The sequence below is a fragment of the Pseudorasbora parva genome, chromosome 25 (assembly GCF_024679245.1).
Source record: "Pseudorasbora parva isolate DD20220531a chromosome 25, ASM2467924v1, whole genome shotgun sequence".
NCBI lineage: Eukaryota > Metazoa > Chordata > Actinopteri > Cypriniformes > Gobionidae > Pseudorasbora > Pseudorasbora parva.
In genome coordinates, this window is record NC_090196.1 from 13514749 (window position 1) to 13533160 (window position 18412).

General features: G+C 40.3%; 1 protein-coding gene across 1 annotated transcript; it reads right to left on the bottom strand.

Moving 5' to 3' along the window:
* Positions 1 to 1735: 1735 nt before the first annotated feature.
* On the bottom strand, positions 1736 to 17406 carry LOC137065349 (inhibitory synaptic factor 1). The gene is made up of 2 exons (XM_067436961.1): positions 15981 to 17406; positions 1736 to 2351 (listed from the first exon to the last, which is right to left on the bottom strand). Exons 1-2 carry the CDS (start codon positions 16125 to 16127, stop codon positions 1782 to 1784), a joined length of 717 nt encoding a protein of 238 aa, XP_067293062.1. The 5' UTR covers positions 16128 to 17406; the 3' UTR covers positions 1736 to 1781.
* Between the last annotated feature and the right edge of the window lie 1006 nt (positions 17407 to 18412).

Below are 18412 nucleotides of genomic sequence, written 5' to 3' on the forward strand. Positions count from 1 at the left end.
CCTCTGGAGGAGCTGTAGCAGTCACCACAACCTCTGGAGGAGCTGTAACAGTCACTGCCACCTCTAGAGGAGCTGTAGCAGTCACCACAACCTCTGGAGGAGCTGTAGCAGTCACTGCCACCTCTAGAGGAGCTGTAGCAGTCACCACAACCTCTAGAGGAGCTGTAGCAGTCACCACAACCTCTAGAGGAGCTGTAGCAGTCACCACAATCTCTGGAGGAGCTGTAGCAGTCACTGTCACCTCTGGAGGAACTGTAGCAGTCACTGTCACCTCTGGAGGAACTGTAGCGGTCACCATTGTCTTTGGAAGAGCTGTAGCAGTCACCACACCCTCTGGAGGAGCTGTAGCAGTCACTGCCACCTCTGGAGGAGCTGTAGCAGTCACTGTCACCTCTGGAGGAGCTGTAGCAGTCACTGTCACCTCTGGAGGAGCTGTAGCAGTCACTGTCACCTCTGGAGGAGCTGTAGCAGTCACTGTCACCTCTGGAGGAGCTGTAGCGGTCACCACTGTCTTTGGAAGAGCTGTAGAGGAGCTGGGGGTAGCCATCAAACACAGCACAGACGGCACTGTGGCAGTAACTCTTAAGCCCCTTTCACACTGCGATTCCAGCAAATACACGGATAATGCGACCCGGCATTTGTTCCCGGGCCGCTAGATTTGGTCCATTCACACTGCCAGCGAAATACAGTAATATGTGCGCTTTTACACACAACGCTTAACGGTCCCGGGTCGAGTTGACACGTGACACCCTGATGTGACGTATAATGGCGAGCAATCTCAGCTTCAGCGCGGATAGTAAGGAGCTCCGTGGTCTCGACTTGTGTCCAGTTTGCACACATTTCTGCTTGTTTAATTTTAGTTTCTTTTGTATACGAACACTCTCTGCGTTTAAAACACCGACTAGCTCTTCTGGCACTGCAGGGTTGTATTATTGAAAAAACAAGCTCTAGGAGTCGCACGATAACTACGTACACGTTGCGGCATTAGTTTCGGCTTTTGTTCACACAGCACTCGTCCCGGGTCGAATACCGCAATATTACTAGGTCCCCGACCCGGGTCGAATTCGGTAATCAATCCTGGGACGTGGGTGCTTTCACACAGAAGGCGACCCGGCAATGTTCCGGGAATATTGCGGGTCTGACGTGCAGTGTGAAAGGGGCTTTAAACTACCTGACTCTGATGCACTGAGACAACCGGATTTGGCATCTTTATACTTGATTTCATCATGGCAAACTAAGCTCCACCCAACGCCCCGAATAATTCCTCAGGGGGCCTTGAGGTGTAGAGATTCTGACTCTGACTCTATGACGTTTACTGTAGGATCAGGAACTAAACCACAGGAGGAGAACGAAGCACAGCAAGACAACAGAATATCAAAACAAGAGTCTCTGAAACAGACACAGGCAATCATGACAATTTCACATTATTACTGTTTTACTGTATTTTTCATCAAATAAATTTAGCCGTGCCATAAAATCCTTCTTTCAAAAACATTTTAAAAATCGTAATTATTTCAAACTTTTGACGGGTAGAGTATATTCAAGATTTTGAACAAGTCATATGGACACTCTTTAATGGTGATTTTATTTTTGTCACTATGCAGTGCCACGTCTTTCACATCCAGCTTTTTCACTTTGTGTTCCACAGAACAAAGAAAGTCATATAGTATCGGAACAGGATGAACATGAAAAAAAAGACTTGGGGGAGTGTGTGTGTGTCTGTGTGTGTGGGTGGGGGGGGGGGGGGGGTCCTTTAAGTTTTTGGGATGCTTGCAGAAGTTTTAGTTATTGTAGTCACTTGCAGCTCTTTGCTTGGCTAGAATGTTTGGGAAGTGGGTTTGTGTGCTTTTATCAGAAACAGTTTGCGTACTGCAGCTACGGAGGGCTCTTATCTTCGAGTCTGGGCTGGAGTAAGTTTTACGCTTAAATCTAGGCGTCAAAAACCTTGGAGGTGAAGATGAAAACACAGAATCTGTGGATGACAGCATTGATGGTCTCATTCCACCTCTAGCTTCATTATAATCATCATCACAGCACAATGCATGATATAGTGTCTTGTCGTAAGAATGAATTCTTCCTCCAGATCCAAAGAGCCAGGAGGCTTTAGGGCTGTTTGGGGCCTTTAATGGTCCATTAAGGGCAGGTAAGTCTCCACAGCTCCTGCGGTAGAGGTCTAACTCTTGCTTCTTGGCTATGGCTGGGTTGTGGAGAGGTTTGTGCAGTAAGTGGTTTTCGGATAATGTCTCATTGTGCAAGAGGTCACCACGGTCCTCGCTGCAGCACACTAGTGTCAGGTCATCTTCTGAGTCAAGGTCAATATCTGATGTTAACTTGTCAATTTGGGCCACAACCTGAATGGAAAAAGAGAAAATTGAAAAAATGTCAGGAAGTAACTCTCATAGCTATATCTGAAGCTTTTGTTCACTCTTAAAGGGATAGTTCACTCAAAAATGAATCATCATTTACAGTCATCATTTACTTATTAATGTTTCAAATCTGATCTAGAAATGCTTCACTCGGGATTACGTATTGTAATTAGCTACTGATTGTTTTTATTTTTGTTCATCCCTGTTCCTTCCTTGTAGCACTTTTGACAGATACTGACCACTGCAGACCGGGAACACCCAACAAGAGCTGCAGTTTTGGAGATGATCTGACGTCATCTAACCATCACAATTTGGCCCTTGTCAAACTCTCGTAAACCATTACGGCCATTTTTCCTGCTCCTGTTTTTCACTTAATCTGTCATTTATATATATATATATATATATATATATATATATATATATATAGAGAGAGAGAGAGAGAGAGAGAGAGAGAGAGAGAGAGAGAGAGAGAGAGAGAGAGAGAGAGAGAGAGAGAGAGAGAGAGAGAGAATATATACACTCACCTAAAGGATTATTAGGAACATCATACTAATATTGCGTTTTACCCCCTTTCGCCTTCAGAACTGCCTTAATTCTACGTGGCATTGATTCAACAAGGTGCTGAAAGCATTCTTTAGAAATGTTGGCCCATATTGATAGGATAGCATCTTGCAGTTGATGGAGATTTGTGGGATGCACATCCAGGGCATGAAGCTCCCGTTCCACCACATAGACATCATATACGTAGACGCCCCATGATGTGCTGGAGCGTGATCCAGCGTCGCCGCCATATTGGTTGGGTCTCTCCACTCAACGCTAGCATTCAGAGTCAATGGAGAGCGAGCAATTATGCCTGTATTTTATGCAGCTTATGGTTGCAATAACGCAATATTTCTACCAGATCGCATGGGATTATATTCCACTAGTAAGATTGAACAATAATTTAGGTTATTTTACAATTTATACATCATTATCATTTCATGCTTGTGTCATTTGTGGTGTCTGTAGGCCTATTTCACAAAGTAAGTCTGCAACACATCGCAAAATTAACTACCCTGGAGTTGCAGAGTGCAAGCATGCGCAAGAAGATGTGCAAAACAGTTCTTTTTAAAGGATTGTAGCTCCCCAATCCCCATTGCAAGCCTGACAGGGTAATGTAAGATGCTGGAATGACCTGGAGTTATAACGTTTACTTTAAGCCTTTACAAAAATAATAATTCTGAGCTGGTATATATGGAAGCTTGTATGTGTTACAGAAGGTGTGTGTGTGTGTGTTTGAGAGTGAGTGTGAGAGAGAAATAAATCTAAGTGAAAAATCAAACTTGTTTCTTTATTAAAATATAAAATTTATACATTTATCAATATGCCTGTGTGAGTGTGTGAGAGAAATAAATCCAAATGAACAATCAAACTGGTTTCTTTATTAAAATATAAAATTCATTTATTTATACATTTATCAATATGTCATAGTCTACCATATGTCATAGTTAAAGCTCGTAATACAAAGTCTTTCTACATGAAAGCAGAATTTTTCAATGTGTGACAGCATCCTGTCTCATAACTAAGTCTCTGCAGTTTGTAACAAACCAAACCGTGTGAAAATCCGGTAAAAACTCAGGGAGTTATGATCATTGTAGTTGAGAATACATCTTCCTCAGTAGAAATAAATGCGGGGGGCGGCGCATTGGGGACACATCCAAGATGGCGCCACGCTGATACGTCCGCTCCAATAGGCAGCGTAAGTCTATGTCTATGTTCCACCACATCCCAAAGATGCTCTATTGGGTTGAGATCTGGTGACTGTGGGGGCCATTTTAGTACAGTAAACTCATTGTCATGTTTAAGAAACCAATTTGAAATGATTCGAGCTTTGTGACATGGCGCATTATCCTGCTGGAAGTAGCCATCAGAGGATGGGTACATGGTGGTCATAAAGGGATGGACATGGTCAGAAACAATGCTCAGTTAGGCCGTGGTATTTAAACAATGCCCAATTGGCACTAAGGGGCCTAAAGTGTGCCAAGAAAACATCCCCCACACCATTACACCACCACCACCAGTCTGCACAGTGGTAACAAGGCATGATGATCCATGTTCTCATTCTGTTCACGCCAAATTCTGACTCTACCATCTGAATTTCTCAACAGAAATCGAGACTCATCAGACCAGGCAACATTTTTCCAGTCTTCAACTGTCCTATTTTGGTGAGCTTGTGCAAACTGTAGCTTCTTTTCCCTATTTGTAGTGGAGATAAGTGGTCCCTGGTGGGGTCTTCTGCCAGGGCCGGCCCTGACCAATTTGCTGCCCTAGGCAAGATTTTACTTGGTGCCCCTTGTATCAAGGTTTTTATATGTTAGTTGTGTTTTAATAATTAAAAAAAAAATACACACACACACACACACACACACACACACACACACACACACACACACACACACACACACACACACATCACAGGAAACATTCTGCATTTTTACTCTCTCAGAAAAAAAGAAAAAAAAACTCCTTCTGTATGATTTATAAACCTTTTGAAAAGTGAGGACCACTGTCTGGTTCCCACAATGTAGGTAATCTTAGGTTTTACTATCCTTATGGGGACATTTTTCCCCCACAATGTAGGCTAATATAAACAGGGACACACACACACACACAAATGTATGTATATATCCTCCACAACTATGCATGCTCATGGTTTCACCATAAATTAAACTTTTTAAGAAATTCTGACATTTGGTGTGAATTTTATTTTATTTTTTAGCTATTTTAGATAAACCTAGCCTACATAAATATAATTACTAATTTCAGAAAATATGTTTTAAAAACGCCAAATATCCCCTTAAATTTGCACAACTGAGTAAAAACAGTAGGCTTTTAAAACAAATTATAGGCTATATGTTTATAAATAGACATGATTTTTTACAGATTCTGATCACCCAGAACAGCTGCTTACATAAAGTTTAAGGTAAAAAATAACTGGAATTAATTAGCAAACATTCATATTTATTTAGATAATGCAATTAGATAAACTGTTCATTCATTTCACCACTTTACCTCTGTGTTCATCCCCTTACTCCTTTTCTTTCCTGTATCAGAGGGCTTTAGTCTTTTTGACACATAAGGCAACTTTCACTCCTCTATCAGCTTGAATCAGTCGGCCCATTCTCCTCTGACCTCTAGCATCAACAAGGCATTTTACCCACAGGACTGCCGCATACTGGATGTTTTTCCCTTTTCACACCATTCTTTGTAATCCCTAGAAATGGTTGAGCGTGAAAATCCCAGTATCTGAGCAGATTGTGAAATACTCAGACCAACCCATCTGGCACCAACAACAATCAAAATGGCTTAAATCACCTTTCTTTCCCATTCTGACATTCAGTTTGGAGTTCAGGAGATTGTCTTGACCAGGACCACACCCCTAAATGCATTGAAGCAACTGCCATGTGATTGGTTGATTAGATAATTGCATTAATGAGAAATTGAACAGGTGTTCCTAATAATCCTTTAGGTGAGTGTATATACTATATATAGTTGGGAGCATTACATTGTCCAAAGAATTAAGAGGATTAAAGGTCCCGTTCTTCGCGATTCCATCTTTCAAACTTTAGTTAGTGTGAAATGTTGCTGTTGGAGCATAAATAATGCCTGTAAAAGTACAAAGCTCAAAGTTCAATGCCAAGCGAGATATTTTATTTAACAGAAGTTCCCTTTCAAAGCCTACAGCGAACGGCCGGTTCGGACTACAGCAGGAAGTGCAGGGATGTAATGACGTCACTAGAACCATTTGTTGACTAACCCTCCGCCCACAAGAACATGCAAAATAGGGGGCGTGGTCTTGATGCTCTCCCACGTGGAGAAGAGCGTGCATTCAGCGCTTGCATCTCCCTGTTATGGTAAGAGGCGGGACCTTTCCGGGCAAAGTGCACTAAGCTGCTGTCCAATCACAACATGGGAAGCGCTGCCCCAATCAGAACTCGTTATGTATTTCTGAAGGAGGGACTTCATAGAACAAGGAAATTATCAGGCCGTTTTTAGGACAGAGAAAACAGCGCAGTACAGATAAGTAAATTGTGTGAAAAATACTGTTTTTGTACACGCGAAACATGAACTCATGTTATATTGCCCACTGTAAACATAATCAAAGCTTCGAAAACACGCAAAGAATGGGACCTTTAAGAGTTCCTTTCCAAAGGTCAAGCCCAAATCCTGAAAAACAACCCCCCTCCACCAAACTTTACACTTGGCACAATGCAGTCAGGCAAATGTTCTCCTGGCATCTGCCAAACCCAGACTCGTCCATCAGATTGCCAGACAGAGAAGCATGATTTGTAACTCCAGAGCAGTGGTTCTCAAACCTGTCCTGGGGACCCCTAACGACTGCACATTTTGCTTGTCTCCCTCATCTAACACACCTGATTCAAATCCTCAGCTTTAGAGACTTCAAGATTTGAACTGGGTGTGTCTGATGAGGGAAACATACAAAATGTGCAGTGGTGAGGGGTCCCCAGGACGGGTTTGTGAACCACTGCTCCAGAGGACACGTCTCCACTGCTCTAGACTCCAGTGGCAACATGCTTTACACCACTGTCAAACCCTCTCAAATCCTTACTCTTGCCCATTTTTCCTGCTGCTAACACATCAACTTTGAGGACAAAATGTCCACTTGCTTCCTAATATATCCCTCCCGCTAACAGGTTTCGTGTTAAGGTGATAATCAGTGTTATTCCCTTCACCAATCATAATGTTTTGCCTGATCGGTGTGTGTGTGTGTGTGTGTGTGTATATATATGTATATATATATATATATATATGTATATGTATGTATATATATATATGTATATGTATGTATGTATATATATATATATATATATATATATATATATATATATATATATATATATATATATATATATATATATATATATATATATATATATATATAGTTTCCATCTCTAGTCCCACATTTCACTCACTGGTGTTGGAAAATTTAATATCTGTTTGTGCTGAAGGGAATTTGTCCTCCTGCCGTGCCAGTAACTGCATCTTACATAAGAACTCAACCATACGCTTATCAATATTCCTTCTCTTGCTTTACCAGCTCCTTTTCTGAGCAGGGTCTCAAGGCTGGTGCACACAATTCAGAGACAAAACAAAGCACAGGAGATGCAATCCCACAGATGGAAACCTCTTTGATCAGAAAGTCTGTCTGTAGATTTTAATCAGATTATGTAACATGCATATATGGTTATATATGATGGGATACTGTTAAGATTTAAATCATGCAATCTTCCCTTTTGTCAATAGTAAGCAGCTTAGTTTGGTATTATGATGCAGTTATGTTTGATTTGGACTTTGATGATAAAGCACCGTGTTTGAATTAAAATATCAGTTATTAATAATGACAGCTTGTTCTGTTATTCGCTGCTTCTGATTTCGATGAGCTCAGTGCTTTTTTGCTGCTGCCAAACTTTCTCATTGCATTCAGTTGCAGGATGTGGCAGTTCTGAGTGTTTATAATATAGCAGATCGGCTATTCAGCGGCGAGCCACAGGCTTTTGGCTGTTGGGATTCGGTAATGAGCAGTCAAATGTAAACAGGAAAAGCCCAAATGACAGGCATTCAACAGCTCAAATATCAATTCACAGCGCACCTGCTGCTCGAAAGCGCACACAATAAGTACACTGCCAAGCTTTTTGCATTGCAGACAAGCAAGGACTGTACAAACATAATGTACTGTATTTATGAGTATATATCGAACACTGCAAAGTATGATAAGCGCTGTGCGGTTATCAGAGAGATACATTTTTGGGACTCCACTGAAAGGTCCTGTCTGGAGGAGGTACTGGATCATCTCTCGTGGGGTTGTGCCCTGTGCGCTGCTGTCAGACAGTTCATGTTTAATGCATTCCTGCCATCCACACACTAACTGATTGGAGATCAGAGTACTGCTCGACAGAGACCAGCTGAAAAATTGCTACATTGTGGAGGGTGGTATGACATCCCTTTTAAAAAGAAGTTTATTCAAGTAAACTAAAGCATATTTGCTGTTTATTAGTACTTATATAGCACATATTAATTCCTTAATCTACATTACCATATTCTACATCCCTTAATTGTACACAATACCTAAACTTAAAGTCCCCCTGTAGTCAGTAATGGTATCCCTTAGGCTTAGAACATATCTTTGATCCCCAAAAAATACGTATTTAAATGTTTTTTTCTTAAAAAACACAATATTTACAAAAGTTTTGGGATGCCTGCCTTTACATGCACATGAACTTTAATATCATCCCATTCCTAATCCGTAGGGTTTAAAATGGAGTTGGCCCAACCTTTGCAGATATAACAGCTTCAACTCTTCTAGGAAGGCTTTCAACAAGGTTTAGGAGTGTGTTTTGGGGAATTTTTGGCCATTTTTCTAGAAGTGCATTTGTAAGGTCAGGCATTGATGTTGGATAAGAAGGGCTGGCTCGCAGTCTCCGCTCTAATTAATCCCAAAGGTGTTCTATAAGGTTGAGGTGTCCATGTCTTTATGAGCCTTGCTTTGTGCACTGGTGCGCAGTCATGTTGGAACAGGAAGGGCCCATCCCCAAACTGTTCCCACAAAGTTGGGAGCATGAAATTGTCTAAAGAATTAAGAGCATTAAGAGTTCCTTTCACTGGGATCAAGCCCAAATCCTGAAAAACAACCCCACACCATAACCCCCCCCCCCCCCCCCCCCCTCAACCAAACTTTACACTTGGCACAATGCAGTCAGGCAAGTACTGTTCTCCTGGCAACTTCAAAACCCATACTCGTCCATCGGATTGCCAGACAGAGGTGTGTTATTTGTCACTCCAGAGAACACGTCTCCACTGCTCTAGAGTCTAGTGGCGGCGTGCTTTACACCACTGCATCTGACGCTTTGCATTGCACTTGGTGATGCAAGGCTTGAATGCAGCTACTCAGCCTTGGAAACCCTTTCCATGAAGCTCTCTACACACACTATCCTTGAGCTAATCTGAAGGCCACATAAAGTTTGCAGGTCTTTAATAAGGCAAATACTGTGTCAAATACAGACTGGTCATGTGATCTCAAAATGACGGCTCCCATGAGGCGACCCTCTCCACAAAAATGTGTTTTCTAACCGAGATCATGACTGGCATCATCATCATCATCTCATTTGAGTGTAATTGTTAATAAAAAAAAATTCAAAAGATCTATTAATTCCTATTCTGAGCTATAACAATTTATAACAGATGCTTTACAAAATAAAGAAGCTATAAACGTTATGTTTCAGAACCTGTAATAAAGGACCAATTAAAGTAATAACAATAGACAGAAAGTCCATTTAGAGGATTTTTCAAATCCCCAATCTAAATCTAATTGAGTAGCTGGTGCAATATATGCCATGCCATTCTAAAAGTTACAACCCATTTTTTCTTTAATCCGCTTCGTCTCACAATCATCTTACCTGCAGAACCCCAGGTCTTGGAGTCAGATAATTGCCAAACCCTCCCAGAAGGCGGTTAAACAGAATGTGTTTGGAACAGAGTGTGAGTCAGAAAAAGCATTTGACCAATTTAAACTTTTTGTGAGTGGAAGCCTGATTTGAAAGCAGACCCATCACCACCACTGAGTTTCTAGCGATTAATGTTTTTGTTTCATCTGGAGGCCAGGGGCATTTCCTTTCTGAAGGCAAGGGAGGCAGAGTCTCCTCAAACTGGATGAGAAAATAAAACAAAAAAACGTTAAAAAGAGTAAAATTTAAATTTTAAAAAAAGTATGTGTCGAACAGCGACACCCATATGAGAAGTTACAGCTGAAGGTGTGCATCCGTGACAAGTGAGAGGATATCCTGATGTCGTCATACTCAGATTCTAGTCAGAATATGGCCCTGTCCCAAATGACACCCTAAACCCTCATGGTCTTCCTCTGAGTCCGCACTCTCACAGCATAATGCCGCTTTGACTGCCGGGTAGAAGTCCTCTGAGTAGCTCTCGAACTTGCGGGCTCAGCTGAAATGCGCATCGAGGGCTTACGAGCACCCTTCTTTAAGCTTAAATGACGAATGGGACACCATACGGTCTTGTGGACTTAACGGCCACGCGCACGCAGCGACCATTGTACACAGTCCACAAGATCGAAAGTGCACATGAAGTGTGCTATTTGGGACAGGGCCTATGAGTCTGATACTGCTCCACTGGGCTGTGATTATGGGGTGTGTTTAAACCTAACCAGGGAAAGGAAATGCCTCTGCACTCAATTGGAGAAACCTACAACCAATCAGAGTGACTAAGTGAGTGACGTATGTTGAGCGAAGCATAGTAGTAGTAGTGGGAAGTTCAGATCGTTTTACGAACTCGGATCTTTGAATCTCGTTCAGCAAAATGAACAAATATTTTTTCAAGTCATTTTGTTCATTTCAGCAGAATATAATTAAAATGTTGCATGTTAAATTGCCCAAAACATCTAGTTCTTATGCAAATGTTGATCACATTTGTAATAAAAAATGTATTTAGGTAATGCTGACAAGGCCAAACTTGAATTGCTCAGCTGGGTCTTCAGGCTATGCAGTCTTTTAGTTAACCTCACCTCCGAATCCGAGTCCTTCTTTCTTTTGTCACTTCACATTTAAGCACACCCGTTCCCCGGAAAGATTGTCTTCGGGTTTGAGTCGTTAGTTCCATCATCCGTGTCTGATTTGGGCCGTGACATCCCCTTATGCAATCCATGCAGTCTCGAAAACAGAATTGATTATTTCACCTCTCTGAGACAACTTGTTGTTCCCGTGTACACTGGAAAAAATACTTTTCTTACTTAGTATTTTTTTTCTTGTTTCTAGTCAAAATATCTAAAATTCTTAAAACAAGAAGTATTTACTTGACAAGCAAAAGTAATTGTCTTGTTTTGGGGAAAAATAACTCAAAATTAAGAGTTTTTGCTTAAAATAAGATAAGTAATCTGCCAATGGGGTAAGCAAAATAAAAATTATCTTGTTTTCTGTTTGAATTAAGATATTATTATTTTGCTTACACCATTGGCAGATTATCTATCTTATTTTAAGCAAAAACTCTTAATTTTGAGTAATTTTTTTCCCAAAACAAGATTATTTTTTTTACTTGTCTAGTACTGGTAAATGTTTCTTAATGTAAGAAATTTTTAGATATTTTGACTAGAAACAAGACAAAATACTAAGTAAGAAAAGCATTTTTTTGCAGTGTAAAGATTAGTTAAAAAAGAACAAATCGTTCATGAACAACACATCCCTAACGTATAGTTGTCAACAGAACTCAACTGCACACATGCTAAGAAGAAGAAGAGAAAGATAAGTGTAAACTATATCTGCCGGCGCTGTAAAAATAATTTAATGATACACAGAGTACTTACCGACACGATAGTGAAGGTGAATGCATATACATCTTAGTTGTAAAATAATTAAACCCAAGCGCTCTTTGGTGGATGAATACATTACGGTTGATCATATGTCAATCATATAAAGCCTGCCCTGACAATTTGATTGGTCCGAACAGCTCTGGTTTGAGCATAGTTGCTCCACACAACAGATCAAGTCCAGACCGAACTTCCCGACCTCAAATATTGTGGGCAGGGGTTTCGACTAGCATCCAGGCTATTGAGAGGAGGCAACGTCTCTATGATCGCTTATGATTGGATATGATTGGCTCGTGCGATAAATCCCACCTCTTGCTTTCTCATCAGCTTGAATGAAGATAATGACAGCGTTAATGGGAAGAGGACTAAAAGAGGGTATGCATGTGACGTCACTGTCAGCCAAATTGACTGCCGTTACGCTCACTGAGTGGCAAAAAGACTGAGAGGATGAATGCCGCAAAAAACACAAAAAACCAGGCCCAGTGCCAGAAGGGCAGTCGGGGGAGGCTTGACCACGCGTATCCATTGCGTATCTGTATTTGCGCTCGTTAAATTATTACATTTCCAGCATGTTTCCGCTTCGTTGAGAGGGAGACAGACTTGATAATAGGATGTAATTTTCTCACTCAAATCACTGCTTTTGCTACTAATTGCTTTTAGAAGGAAAAGCTCCTCATAACTGCTGATCTAGGATCGGTTTTCTTCGTAATGATTGAGAATGAGCATATTAGCTAATAAGAGTAAGCAAAACATCCATTGCGTATCTGTATTTGCGCTCGTCAAATGATTCAATTTCCAACATGTTTCCACTTCGGTAAGTAATGTAGCCAAAGATTTCTTGAACGGCTGATGGCTAGTCACAGGTGTTTAAGTCAGAATCCATTCACCGCTCGAGTTAGTGTAAACATTATGTAAATGAGAGATTCACTCTGTCGTCAGCTTCACTGATTAATATAACGGAACTTTGTGATGTTGCGTTCACTGAATGAGTGACAGCTTTTAGTGATTATGAAGGGAACGCTCTTTGCGCTCCAGGATAATTAAGTGTACCCGACATATAGTTTCATTTAAAATATAGTATATAAAAAATTTCTTGTCTCATTTTAAAACTGCACCACTGCTGGAGGCTGACCAGAGACTCCAAAACTTCTGATAGAAACTATAAGATTCAAAAACAGATTCTAACCTCATGCATTTTTCATCATGCGTTGCTGACTTCCCCATATATTTGCTCTGAAAATAATCTCCATATACATTATCATATCTGTCGGCATATATTTTTATGCATTTGGCAGATGTTTTTATCCAAAGCAACTTACATTGCATTCAAGGTATACAATATCCCAGCTAACGGGAACATCTTCAGATCTTTGACAAATGTTCTGGCAAGGATCTCTCAAAGTTATGAACAAATGTTCTTCCAGTACTAACGTTTATAAAAGTTCATTCAAAGTTGTCTGACCTTTAATAGCGATCTTATTAATGCATAATTTTTCAGGATAGTTTTAGTTGGATGTTTATCAATTTTTTTTAAAATGTTAGTATCTGTTTCAGAACGTTCAGAGAATATGATCAAATGTAATGTTCCCTCAACGTTCACATAACCAAAAAAAAAGGGTTTTAAAACATAAAAAAGGGACATTTTGAACATTCAGAGAACATTCAGAATGCAACATTTTCTGATAGTTTTTTTGCTAATTAATTGTTCTGATTTACAATTTTTATTTCTTAATTGTATATTCATATTATTAAAGAGACAGTGTCCCCTTAATTAGTTTAAATTAATAGAAGCTTAGCTTAGCAACCCAGATCTAGAAAAACATCAACCAACGTCGACATTAGCTTTCCCATCATTTCCATTGTACTGTAAATAATACAAATAAAATAAAAGTTAGTGCAGTGGAAATTGTTATCTCTTTTTAAATTGTGTTTTAATTTATATAGCTGTATTTGATACAATAAAAACTAGAGAATGCCCAGACAGGATCTGTGTATGCTTTTGGAGGGAAATCAATGGAATTATATGCAATGGATTTAAACATGATAAAATGCGATAATGGAGCTGAAAGTGCTAGACTTTTATTGTTAGCAGAAAGCATGATTAAATTTTTCAAAAATATTTAATTACACAAACACGAAAATAACTTTAGACATCTACATAATTCTGTGTGCATAGATCAAGCAAAGGCGTATAAGTGAGCAGTGTACTGGTTACACTTGGCAGCAAAGCATTCAGAATCCTGGGAAATGTTTGGCTGTTATCCATCGAATGAGAGACAGCTGGAAGACAGATGAGCGTGTGGCAAAACTAATAACCATAACAAGATGTCAGTAGTAACAATAAGGCTCTGCTGTAAGGTGTGAGTGGCAGATGGAGGTGTTATCTCAGGCAAGAGCGGCAGAGCTACCAGTTACGCCTGAACTTGGCCAAGGAGACAAATGAGACAAATCCAGAGGAGCTGTGACTGAGATGATGAGACAAATGCCAGTCTGGGACACTCATAGACACAGTGACAGTAATGAGGCAGATAGATATCCACCCGAGGAAAGAGATTAATTAAGGAGATGTCCTCTCACATAATGCTGAAAGCAGACGCCCAGCACAAAGAGAGATAACTGCAAAAGAGATGGGACGTTGACAGGTGAGAAGATGAGGAAATCAGATGCGCACCAGCGCATGTCGGCCCATTGTCTGATTCTCCCGGTGATAATTAGGCATCACAGATGACATCTTGCTTGTATGGGGTGTCACGGCGTGTGGGGGGTGTCATCCTGCATGTCTTTCTCCTTGTTAATCTATCTGTTGGTTGTTGTTTGGGTGACAGGCTGTCCAGTCAACCGCCTCTAGGTGGACGTATAACCAGGCCATGGATGTATTAGTGACCTTGTGTATGATTATAAAACGTACCCACTGTATTTGTGTATTGGTCCGTATCAGCAAATATTTATTAAGTAGTTGTTTTTAGGCCAGAAACTAAGGTACGAAAGTACGTAAACATTAACGTGAATTCTTACCAGTCCATTGCAAGATTGCAGTCCCATTTTTCTTATGTAACTGAGATGTTGATGAACTCCAGTACACAAGGGGGAGATAGAGTTACCTTCACATGTCTATGCCAGGGATGGGCAACTTCGTTTCTGGAGGGCCACTCTCCTGTAGTGTTTAGTTCCATCCCTTATCAGACTTACCATCCTGTAATTTTCAAGCAATCCTGAAGACTTTGGATATATTTTGATTAGGGATGGAGTTAAATTATGCAGGACAGTGACCCTACAGGACTGGACTTGTCCATCGTTAGACAATGATTTTAACCCTTAAATGCATACCTCTGGTCTTTAGTGATCCAAAATGTCCTTTACTACCTTCTTCCTCATTCATTTTATAAAGTTAGACATCAGCCTTCTTGGTGTTTCTCAATCAATTCATGAACAATATAACAAGAAAAAAATAATAAAATGATAAAGAATGTCTGTTTTCCAATTCATTTTTTCTTTACAAACATTTTTTGTATAGGGTCTCTAATGACCCAAGGTGTGTTAGAGAGTAAGTAATATTTTTTCTGTATAACAATAATTCAAAATTTGATGACCACAAGTGGACAATGTCTGACACACAACGATATAGTGCCGTTTACCGCAAACAAAAAACAAAAGAATAGGAAGAATCATCAGCAAAACTTGAAATGTCTCTAAGATTTTCTGCCGAGCAACTGAACACAATCAGATATTACTGTCACTGTCACTGATGGTGGATCTGGTGAAGAAACTGTCAGTAATTTTGATTTTGAAGATGTTGAAAATGATAGTTTTGAGAATATGTTTGAGATGGCGAATATGAGGCAGATGCTAAAGGTACTGGGAAATGAGCTCTGATGAGGACAGTGATGACGGCATAAAACATCTGCTCAAACTGAAACCATACAAGCAAAAGGTTAAAAAAAATGATTTATTTTATTATTCTATAATTAATACTTTAATATCAGGAATATCAGGTTTTATATTGTAGCGACAGGTAGAAGTTAGATATAGATCCGGGTCGCTAAAGACCGTAATATGTAATAATGATGGTGAAATATTCATGCATGAAATGGAAACACACCTACAAGATAATTATGGTCTTCAGGATTACTAGAAACTTCCAGGTAAGTGTTTTAGGATTGGACACCCATGGGTTAAAACGTGTCGGTTACAATATCTCATCATCAGACTGTGTTAAAATCAACAAAAAGTGTGTGCTTTACCTCACGGAGCTCTTTCGCCACGTCCTTGAGCTCAGCGAGAACTTCCTCCAGCTGTTCCATGACCATCTTAATGTGCCTGCGGATCTCTGCTCTCCGGTCAGGGCTCTTGCTCGGTTCAAAAGGTCCTAGCGCTGTCCCGTGAAACATCCTTCACATGGGGATGACAGCAGCACCGGCAGCCAGGAGGGGACAGGACACCAGACTTCATGTCGGAAGCCCACCACAGTGTTGTTTAAACCTATTTGAATAAAAGACCCATTCTCTGGTCCGAACATCTTCGCATAGTTGTGTGTAGCAACGGCGATGTTGGAAAACGTCCAAGAACATTTAGCATCACTTAGTAAATTCAAAAGGAAAACTTTCAAAAAAGGAAAAGGGCATCGAGTTTCAGCACTGAAACAAACTGTTCTCAGCAAAGCTTTGATCATTTCCGTATGGTGTTAAAATTAAATCAAATGGCATCATTGCTGGCATGAAAGAACCTTTGTTCTTAGGACAGCCAGAAAATAAATAAGTAAAACACCGTTCAAAGCTTCTATTTTCGGAGGTTTGTGACATACCAAAAGTCATCTGTGATTCTTTTCAGTTTCTCCTCATCTATATATGCATCCTTCATTGCAATTCCACGTATTCAAAAGTGTATACCCTGAAGCATATGTTACATTAAAGAGAAAGTCTTCAGTTCAGGAGCCATCAGTATTTGATGTGAAGAAAGTATGTATCCAAATAATGCACTATATACAGTAAGAACAAGTCACATTGCCAATCAAGCCGACAGAAAAAGAACGCATCTGGTGTGACACCTGGGAGAACAAGCCAAAAATTGCTTCTCTCAGAGGCAATCCTGACAGATTCTGATAGGAAAAACCATTACTCTGAGACAAAGAGAGTCCCGGACATCCAGTTCAGCTAACCCACACCAGAAATCGGGCAGGATTTCAGTAGCTTGTCTTCTCTTGGCTTTTGTGGCTTTGGTCCAGAATTGACGCCGTTTGGACTTATTGCTGCTCCATATGTCTGTAAAAAGCTTCCGCAGAGTTGCCAGGCTTTTCCCACTGTGCCCCGTACAGTGCAGCGTATCTCCTACCCCATCAGAGCACGCACTGATAACACTAGAGACGGATGCATGCTCAGCACCTCTCTTGCAATGTTGTCCTCTATCAGTCACTGATGCTCAAGCACTTAGGAAACCTCCCCCTTCCCTCTCTTTCTCTCTCTCCTCATTCACTCTCCCTCAAACACTCGCGTTCATTTCCTATGATCTCTCTTCCATAACTCTTCCCTCCTCTTAAATAGTTGCTACCGAACACACACTACCCTTTAGTCCCACTCACCCTCGTCCTGTCACTTCCATCCCACTTCCGACGAACACATCAATTCATGTACTCTTCCAAGCTCAGATCTTTTCATCCACTTGCCACCTCAGTTGGGGAAGCAAATGAATTCAATTCAGTGTTGCAGTGCAGGCTCTTGAATCGTGAATGCGACGGCTCTGCAGCAATAGAAGCGGACCAGATTATCCCATTTAGATTCGGTAATGAATAGAAGACAGACGCATGTACATCAGGAAACCGCTTGCCCTACCATAATTATGCGGATGAGATGCTTCAGCCTCCTGTATTCATTTTCCTGTTGCTCTCTTCAAACCAGGCATCGACCGGGGGACTGTGTCAGCAAGTTTGAAATTCTAATTTACCTTTCTATAATGATTCTTCAAAACATCCTGCGAGGCTTGTCCCAAACAAAGGCCCTCATTATTTCTTAGGTGTCTCTGGTGGGAACTGATGAGAACGATTCGCACAAAACAAGCAAATGTCTGAATAGTGGTTTCAGGCTTATGCTGCCAAAACAGCTGTCTAGAATAACAGATACAGTTTAAGATGAAAGCAAAGAGGAAAAGTGTAAACAAAACACAATCATTTGGGCTATGAACATTAATCATGAGGTGTCTTGGGAGAGGTGTGCTGTTACTTTTTGGAGGGGTTGGAAAAGTTTTGCCTTGCGGACGGTAAAACGGGCCAAAATGGTGGTATTGTGGCACACAGAATTAGCATGTTAAAGCACTACTCAAATTTATATAGAAAATGTTTATAGTTGTTTTCAAGCATTTGATGTTTAGATAGATATAAATGGACGGACGGACAGCCAGATAGATAGATAGATAGATAGATAGATAGATAGATAGATAGATAGATAGATAGATAGATAGATAGATAGATAGATAGATAGATAGATAGATAGATAGATAGATAGATAGATAGATAGATAGATAGATAGATAGATAGATAGATAGATAGATAGATAGATAGCAGGTTTACAGGCACTAAAATGCATTGAAGTGCTCAATTTTATTCAAAGTTAGAAATGAGGACTACATGCCAAGCTTTTGAGATTTGCAGAAAGAAAAGGAAAGCTGATGCAATCCTAATTGC

Coding starts and splice junctions, on each gene's coding strand:
- LOC137065349 (XM_067436961.1), bottom strand. CDS start 16,127: ATGTTTCACGGGACAGCGCTAGGACCTTTTGAACCGAGCAAGAGCCCT. Junction 2,352..15,980: donor TGGCGAAAGAGCTCCGTGAG/GTAAAGCACACA, acceptor TTTTCCATTCAG/GTTGTGGCCCAAATTGACAA.